Source organism: Notolepis coatsorum (assembly GCF_963971535.1).
Source record: "Notolepis coatsorum genome assembly, chromosome: 4".
Lineage (NCBI taxonomy): Eukaryota > Metazoa > Chordata > Actinopteri > Aulopiformes > Paralepididae > Notolepis > Notolepis coatsorum.
In genome coordinates, this window is record NC_140168.1 from 34,707,622 (window position 1) to 34,717,621 (window position 10,000).

The 10,000-nt window shown below is 43.7% G+C and overlaps 1 protein-coding gene across 1 annotated transcript in view; it reads right to left on the reverse strand.

Moving 5' to 3' along the window:
* The window catches only part of dlgap3 (discs, large homolog-associated protein 3), a gene marked incomplete at both ends in the record, with an annotated part of 173,378 nt that overhangs the window by 27,612 nt on the left and 135,766 nt on the right, over positions 1 to 10,000 (reverse strand). Inside the window, 3 exon segments of the mRNA XM_084311907.1 lie at positions 5,108 to 5,210; positions 7,613 to 7,833; positions 9,263 to 9,295. Of these exon segments, the coding sequence (XP_084168033.1) occupies positions 5,108 to 5,210; positions 7,613 to 7,833; positions 9,263 to 9,295 (357 nt within the window).

The window sequence follows — 10,000 nt, forward strand, 5'->3', positions numbered from 1 at the left end:
ACATTGAGACGTTTGTTAAAATGGTTACTAAGGTTTCTGCTGAGTAGTTCTGGAAAGTACTTAGAGAGCTCACCTATTTATGGCTGACGTTGACTTTAAGTTTGTGTTTGTAGGTTGGTGGCTAAAGCAGTACAGTAGGAGACCTTGCTGTCCAAGAATGAGTCCAATCAAGACATTGGAACCTGGCGAAGTTCAAGAAGTCAGGAGATTGGGGCGGCTAGGTGGCGCAGTGGGCAAGGCGCTCGCCATCAACGCAGGATATGCTGGGTTTGAGCCCAGCTCTCTGAGTTGCTACCAGCTTGGCTGGTCGTTCATACTAATACAATTGGCAGTATTAGGGGGTGGGAAACTGATGGGTGGGGATCGGACGTTGTGGACAGCGACTCCTACAGGTCGGTTGGTGCGCCTGCGCAGTAGAATCAGGAAGCGACGAGGGCGGCGTGTCCCTCCCACGCAGACCCCCGGCGCTGAGAGATCGCGCTGTGCAGGTGAAAAGATGCGACGGCTGCCTCCTCGAGTACCGGAGGGGACACGTGATGCAAGGCTTCGTCCACATTGCAGCCGGCTTGTGGGAGGCATGGCCTAACAACGTTCGAGACAGGGGAGGGTAGAATTGGACAATGCGAAATTGGGGACGGGAGAAAAATAGAAAAATGGGGAGAAAAAGTAGATACAAAAAAGTCAGGAGATCAAGATTTTGCACTTAGATGTTTGTGTGCATTACAAATACAATTTATTATTGTTAGTATTATTATTATTATTATTATTATTATTATTATTGATCTTTGGAGTTGTATCCAGTTATATACTGTTCACTTGTTAATAAATGTGATGGCTTTGTCGTTATAAATTATTTCCCATATATTTTTTTATCTTCGAAAGGGGATGGGTAAATTTGGCAATTTTATAATACAAAATGATGTAGGTTAGAGTTATCTTACCCTAAACATTTACTCATATTTCTATTCTCCATTAAAAAACACATCATTTAGACACCTTGCATGTTAGGATTTATTTCAGATTCATTCTGGCACCTGTGTATGACCAAGGGGTTCAAATGGTAAAATCAGCCATTTTGAAATCCAAAATGATGTCGGTTAGAGTTATCCTATCCCAAAAATTAAATCATATTTGAATTCCGCATTAAGAAACACATAATTTAGACACCCTGGCCCTCATTCATCAACGTGGCGTAGAAAATGTTCTATTTCCACACGTAAGCACAGAATTTAGAATCAGTGCACGCACAGAAATATTGGGATTCATCAACCGTGCGTACACAGGTCCTATGCTCCTCCGTGTTGATAAATACCACTTTGTTCTACCGTCAATGCTCGTGCATGATTATCCATATATGGTCATGAAAGTGATGAAACACCCCCCATGGGATGTGAAATAATGGACTGACCCGAGCGGAACTCTGAGAAACTTCACAGAGATTGTTCACTGCTGTCGAACCAAGAAGACACAACGCGTGTTATGGGATAAATAAAAGGCGGACTTGTAAACGGTGATGTCAGATATCAACGGCTCCCTAAGACCATTGCTGCAATTCTGCCTGGACAGCTCAAAATACTAATAAAGACCGTTCGTTGACCACTGTTTGGCGTTGGTTGTGTGTCATTATAACCGTGCTGTAATATGAATGCCTTTATTAGTTGTGTTCGATTGGCTATATGATTTTTAGAGGCATCTATTTTGTTGTCGGTATTACCGACAACAAAATAGATGCCTCTAAAAATCATATACTATTAGGTAGCCTATATGAATTACATATAATAGCAGCCATAGCCTACATTATGCAACAGTAACTTGCGCATACCAGTGTATGCGACGGACCAGTGTATACCTTATATCATATCATATTCATATAATAGTTTACTCTATCAGCATACCAGCATGTAATATGTTCTTTGTTAGAACTCAACTCGTTATTATTTTGCACATAGATTGCAGAAATACGGGAACGTTTTGATTTACATTAAAAGGCTTTGACATTGTAAAACTAAATACGTGGAATTCTGTAAGCATAATACAAGTCATATCACCCACACGATATGCTCTGTGTCCAGAGCATGTATGCTTTTCATTCATTTAAGACACATTATTGCAAGGGTTTTGTAATACACATACACCCTGGTGTCATTGCAATGCGTTTTTTATTCTTTCTTATACAGTAAAAAGGGGGAAGAACACTATATCTTGGGTGTTCATATGACTTGTATTCTGCTTACAGCTTCGAAATTCCACTTGTTTCGTTTAACGTAAAGCCTTTTAAATATAATCAAAACGTTCCCGTGTTTCTGCGGTCTGTGCGAAAAATAATAACGAGTTGAGCTACGCGGAGCGCAGTCAGTCAGTACACCCCGTATATTCCGATAACGCTATATAAACCATGCTGCATTCATTCTGAGAAAAAGATCTATTATTCCAAATGCTATTTATAGGGTTTTGACCATAATTACACTACTGTTGCTATTTTACAATGAACTATAATGAATTACGGTTCATACAGAACATGCCAGTGTTGAAACTAATGCACAGAAGCTCATTTCCTTGTTGTAATAATATATTCTACCACTGGGCATCAGCTAAGTGTGCTCCGAGCTGTGCGTACACATAAGCACGAAGTCAAGTTCAAGTTGAAATTGATGAATCCCACTCTTTGCTTAGAAATGGTCGTACGCACAGGTTAAGCACATATCTGTGCGTAAGACACGTTGATGAATGAGGGCCCTTGCATGTTAGGATTTCCTCCAGATTCATGTTGGCATCTATATATGACCAAGGGGTGAAAAATTGTAAAATCGGCCATTTTGAAATCCAAAATGATGTAGGTTAGAGGTGTGATTTTGAAACCTAGCCGCATTTCTCGGAGACGCTCTCTGATTTGCCGACGCCTGTTTCTACACTGGTTAAGCTTAGGCACTCTTTCGAGTTTGGTTAAGGTTAGAGTTTGTCTTAGAGCGTGACGGCAAGTTCTTTCGACGGTTAAGCTTAGGCACTCTTTCGAAGTTGGTTAAGGTTAGAGTTTGTCTTAGAGCATGTCGATAGAACGCCAGGTAGTTTGCAGGCTGTTTGACGTGGAAACGGGCAAAGACACAACTCGTCACGCGATTGGCCAAACGCGTCAGTGGCCAATCAGAGAGCGTCAGTCAGTGCCAATCAGAGAGCGTCTCCGAGAAATGCGGCTAGGTTTCGAAATCACGCAGGTTAGAGTTATCCGATCCGAATAATATTCCCATATTTGAATTCCCCACAAAAAAACACATTTTAGACACCCCACTCGATTGATTTCTTTAAGATTCATGTTTTCACAAAAGTATGGGCCGCCCTACTGCATATATGCCTATCCTCACCTGTCTGTAGGGGAGAACGGGGTTGGTTGTCACACGGGTAGGTTATCACATTCATTATATTTTGCTACAAAAAGGTGCTGTCTCCCATATTTTGGTATGGAAATGTCCAGAATTGGGATCAGAGCTCACCTACATAGTCTTCTTTGGAGTAAGACAGCTGAACTTGAGGTGAGAGGACTTTTTGTGTTTTTCATGTGAAATTGTAAATATTCAGCTCCTCAGTATTTTTCTTCTAGGCTTTTACACAATTGGTTTATAATGAAACAATTGTTACCCTTAAAAAGTGTGAAGGGAAAGCTATAGTTTAGATTGTTGTTGGCTAACTAACTAGTTTTTAGATGGTTGTTAGCCTCAATACTAGCAAGACATTCCAGTTGGGGTTGGTCGTCACATTCTCTTTGGGGTTGGTTGTCACATGTGACAAGCACATGACAGTGCTTAATGAGCATAACATGGGCCGTTTCTTCACCAACTTGGAGGAGGTGATGGATGAGCTGAGGACAGACCGAGCAGAGCCCAATGCACCCCAGCCCACCTACCAAGCCTAGTACATCCCAGCCTAGACCATCTGCCAAGCCTAGTACATCCCAGCCTAGACCATCTGCCAAGCCTAGTACATCCCAGTGTACTCCACCCCAGCTTGAAAAGGCAGCCAGCAAGAAGAGTCTTCATCAGATGAAGATGATTGTTTTTGTTTGGTTTGTATGGAAACATTCTCCAACAGCCGTTCAGGGGAGGTATGGGAGAAGTGTTGGATGTGCAACCAGTGGGCACACAAGCTCTGCTTAGTTGGAGTGCCCAGACGCTACATTTGCCATCACTGTAACTCAGATAGTGAATGAGTGTAGCCTAGTTGTGTTGGCTATTATTGTTAGGCATATTTCTTCTTCTTATTTTGTTATATAGGATGGCCTAAAGATGTGTTTCCTGTTTATGTTCATGTTAAGATGCATTCAGTTATGTATTTGTCAACTTGTCAATGCAATTCAACTTTAAAATCGTGTTCTTCCTTCTTGTCTTCTTTTTAAGATTTTTCCCCATTAAAACACAATATAGTGACAACCAACCCCATAGTGTGTGACAACCATCCCTGTGATGGGGTTGGTTGTCACAATGTGTCAGAGTGTCTTTGATAGGTAATTTCCTCTTTGTTACAATACGTTGGAAAATGAGAGGGATACACATTTCAAGCCAACATCTTAAGCTTCAATTTAATGTAGGAATGACTATTGAAAGATGTTTTGATGAGCAATTCACACTAGGGTAAAAAGTGTGACAACCATCCCCGTTCTCCCTACTTACCTGCACATAGTCCTTTACTATATCTATATCTGTACATATCCTACTCTTACTAGTAGTAGTCATACTGTCTTCATTTATTATACTACAACTATGTACATACATCTGATTAGCACTACACTCAGTAGTACTAATTTGTATATTTTGTACCCAGTTTAACCACCTGTACATTTAATATTACTATTGCACTTTACTGTTACATTTGCACTCTGTTTGGATGCCAAACTCATTTTCGTTGTACTGTACTTGTGCTGTATAATGACAATACATTTGAATCTAGTCTAATCTAATCCAAACATGTTGTGTTGTTTTCCAACATACCCGTTGTGTGTATCAAATTAAGGACAACACCTTATTTTTGAGAGCGCTCACACACACACACACACACACACACACACACACACGCACACACACACACACGCACACACGCTCTCATGAGCAGCGGTTACCTGTGCACTGGTGAGAGAGCGAGTGTAGCTACGAGAGCGGGCGTGGCTCTTGGGTGTGGTTCTGCTGTTGGGGTAGGAGTCTGTGCACTGCTTACAGTTATACCTGGATGGAACAAAGTCAAATAGTTTATTATCATCATCATCATCATCATCATCATCATCATCATCATCATCATCATCATCATCATCATCATCACCACCACCACCACCACCACACAGCAATCACTTCATATGTAGAAGATTTAATTGATGTATGAGTCCAGTTAGTCTCGTGAGTGAATGTGGACTTATTATAATTATCTGTGGAAAATTAAAAAGGGAAATTCAAGTTTAGGTTTCACACCAGCAGACCAGCCTTAAAAACAGTGGGCATCTCAGCATTAACTGTAGGAAAGACCTGGACCACTAGGGTATGATAATAATGAAACTAAGTCAGCACCATCATGACTGTAACAGCTATGGTAACAGCAGGCGGGTGTTGTTGTCGGACTCACTTTCCTACACTCGTTATTGTGAAATTTGTCATAAATTCTACAATATTGTTCTATGTTTGCTGTAACACAGGGATCAACTACAAACAAACACTGAAAAAATACTCATAACAGTACCATGACTGCATACATTTTCAGTATGAGTATCCCCGCTGTAGAAACCGCTAACCCTGGCAGTGTTAATGCCATGCTCAGCCCCTAACCCTGGCAGTGTTAATGCCATGCTCAGCCCCTAACCCTGGCAGTGTTAATGCCATGCTCAGCCCCTAACCCTGGCAGTGTTAAGGCCATGCTCAGCCCCTAACCCTGGCAGTGTTAATGCCATGCTCAGCCCCTAACCCTGGCAGTGTTAATGCCATGCTCAGCCCCTAACCCTGGCAGTGTTAATGCCATGCTCAGCCCCTAACCCTGGCAGTGTTAATGCCATGCTCAGCCCCTAACCCTGGCAGTGTTAATGCCATGCTCAGCCCCTAACCATGGCAGTGTTAATGCCATGCTCAGCACACAGTAGTAGAGAAACCAAACTGCACACCTGGCACGGCATGCTAGCCACAGCAAACCATTTATTAAATCAATGTTTTCAACAGGCTATTGAGGAAGGCGTCTGAGCTAGTGCACTGCAACCTTGCCCAGGCCCGACGGGGCCCGGCCCGGCCCGGCGGGTTCGGGCTGGGTAGGGCTTTTTTTTTAATAAATAATTCGGGCTCGGCCGGGCCCGGGCACTGCCGTTTTTTATTTTTAATTTTTTTTATTGTGTTTTTTTTTCTTCATATAACTAGGGTTATAATGATAACCTTCGTTTTAAGATTCGTTTTCTCTTTCGCGCCAGAGAAACATTTGGATGTAATTACCGCAGCGCACAGGGAGAACTCGGGGGACAAGTTCAACTCGATTGGTTGTGTTGGAATATAGCCAGTTGGCGAACGTTTTTAATTTGTTCTTGGGATGTATACCCGGTTGGCGAAGTTTTGTTAACGGTGTTCAACGCATTGCTGAAGTGTGGTGAGTGATGTTTATTATTTGCTGCCTTGCTGGGTTGCCTCGCTACCTGTTTTGTTGTGCTTTTCATTACGTTGCTCTGCTCGAAATCTGATTTCTGTTTTCTGTTTGTTTGTTTGACTGAGTAGGCTATTGTGTGTTGTGTGTGTGTGTGTGTGTGTGTCAAAGAAGATTCTATAGCCTTCAATACGTTTTACGAGGCTGATGTGTGTGAGTCAGTCTATAAGCGAGCACTGGGAGAGAAGCATTCTAATAAGAGCGAAACAGGCTATGTAAATGCTTCTTAGTTTTGTTTATTTATTACGTTCATATAAAACAGTGTTTCGAATATTTAAAACAAATACAAAAAAATTTATATTTTAATAATAATAATAAAAAAAAAATTCAGGTTTTCACGCGGGCTAGGGCTTAAAATATTATTTACAGTCGGGCTTATTTTCGGGCAGGGCCTGAAGTTCACGGGCTCGGGCAGGGCTCAGGCTTTATTTCAAGGCCCTTGCAGACCACTAGTCTGAGCCCGTCGAGATGTCAATTTAATAAATGATTGACATCAGTGTTTTGGAGTGTGCAGCTACCATCCTAATCTTTTAGTGCTGTGCTTTACCCATTGAGCTACACAGGGTATGGAACCGTTAACCCTGGCAGGGTTAATACCTTGCTCTACCCATTGAGCTACACAGGGTATAGAACCTAACCCTGGCAGTGTTAGTGCCTTGCTCTACACAGGGCATGGAACCCTTAACCCTGGCAGTGTTAGTGCCATGCTCTCATCCATCGAGCTACACGTGACCATGGGACGTTTGACCTGGAGAGCTGAACACCACTCTCTCTCTCTCTCTCTCTCTCTCTCTCTCTCTCTCTCTATCTCTCTCTCTCTCTCTCTCTCTCTCTCTCTCTCTCTCTCTCCCCCTCTCTCGCTCTCTCTCTCTCTCTCTCTCTCTCTCTCTCTCTCTCTCTCTCTCTCTCTCTCCCTCTCTCGCTCTCTCTCTCTCTGCCTTACTTAGCATTAGAGGACCTTTGATCCATGCTGACGGAGCGTCTGAAGGCGTCCCGCTGGGCGATCAGGCTGGTCTTGGGGGAGGCTTTGGGGCTGGTGGCGTCCGAGTCTCCACTGTCGTCGTCCCCCATGGCCTTGATGTAGCTGCCGCTGCGCATGCGCCGACACGGGATCTCCCCCGCGGTGTCCCCCGTGCCTCCCCCGGGGTAGTTCCCCCCCGCCCACTCGTCTGACGGGACCTGAGGGCGCACGCACGCACACAACATTCACACGGACACACACACACACACACACACACACACACACACACACACACACACACACACACACACACACACACACACCATTCACATAGACACACACACACACACAACATTCACACAGACACACACAACATTCACACGGACACACGGATACACACACACACACACACAACATTCACACACACACGACATTCACACACACAGACACACACAACATTCACACGGACACACACACAACATTCACACACACAGACACACACAACATTCACATGGACACACAAACACAACATTCACACGGACACACACACAACATTCATATGGACACACAAACACAACACTCACACGGATACATTCACACAACATTCACACACACACACACACACACACACACACACACACACACACACACACACACACACACACACACACACACACACACACACACACACACAACATTCACACGGACACACACAACATTCACACGGACACACACACACAACATTCACACGGACACACACAACATTCACACAGACACACACACAACATTCACACGGACACACACACAACATTCACACGGACACACACACAACATTCACACGGACACACACACAACATTCACACGGACACACACAACATTCACACGGACACACACAACATTCACACAGACACACACACACAACATTCACACGGACACACACACAACATTCACACAGACATACACACACAACATTCACACGGACACACACACACAACATTCACACGGACACACACACAACATTCACACGGACACACACACAACATTCACACGGACACACAGACACAACATTCACACGGACACACAGACACAACATTCACACGGACACACACACACAACACAAAACCAAGGAAGATTTGAGTCATAGATAACACACTATGAACAAAGTGCATCTCAGTTTTAGTAACATTCTCCACATGTTGGTTAAGACGACTTGCAGAGTTAAGATAGTTAAGATTGTTCTGAACTACCTGTTATGGGAAACACAACGACAAACGACTTTGAACCCAGAGGTAAGATATTGAGGCTGTTGTTGCTGCATTCCCGACAGCATCTTTCCAATATCTGTCGTTGTCAAGACTTTAGTGAATGGAACTACTGTTGGTATGTTAAGATTTCACACAGTTCAAAAAGAAAGGTAATGGTTAGTCATACACACGTGTACACATGCACTCAGATGTGGATTTAATGATCACCCACACGTGCATGCTTATGCTCACGAGGAAAGCACACACACACACACACACACGCACGCACACACTCACAAACACACACACACATACACACACACACACACTCACACAGGCATACACACACAGGCTGACATGCACACGTTAGAGTTCCGTGAAAGAAAAGGACAGCGAGACTTACAGAAAGAGAGAAACTCTGACAGCTAGAGAAACACTGACACAGAGAGAGAAATATAGTGTAAACAAGAAGCTCACAGACAGACAGACAGACAGACAGACAGACAGACAGACAGACATACAGACAGACAGGCAGACAGACAGGCAGACAGACAGACAGACAGACAGACAGACAGACAGACAGACAGACAGACAGGCAGGCAGACAGAAGGAGAAACAGACATACATACAGAAGGAGAGATAGACAGACAGGTAGACAGACAGGCAGGTAGACAGAAGGAGAGACAGACAGACATACAGAAGGAGAGACAGGCAGATAGACAGACAAACAAACGGCTTTGTGAGGCAGGCTCAGCGTGCGTGCGCACGCGCACACACACACACACACACACGCACACGCGCACGCGTACTGTATAAGTGTGTAATGAATCAGCAAAGTAGGCTTCTATTATCCTAATGACTTGTTTTATTAGGATATCGCGGATAGTGCTGCCCCCCTGGTTCATGACCGCAGACGGAGAAGGATGTGCCTTGAGAGCCAAGCGTGCAGTCGTTCAGTATTGACATTACTAAATGTGATGTGATGTCATGTTCTACAGTAGGACATACTACTATAATACCTAATAAAACAAGTAATTCGAATATAATACGTTTTGCACACAGCCCTCGCCTTATAAGGAGCTGGTGGGCGTGTGACTGTATGCAAATTCAGGTGTACCAGAACGCGCTTCCAGTTTAAACA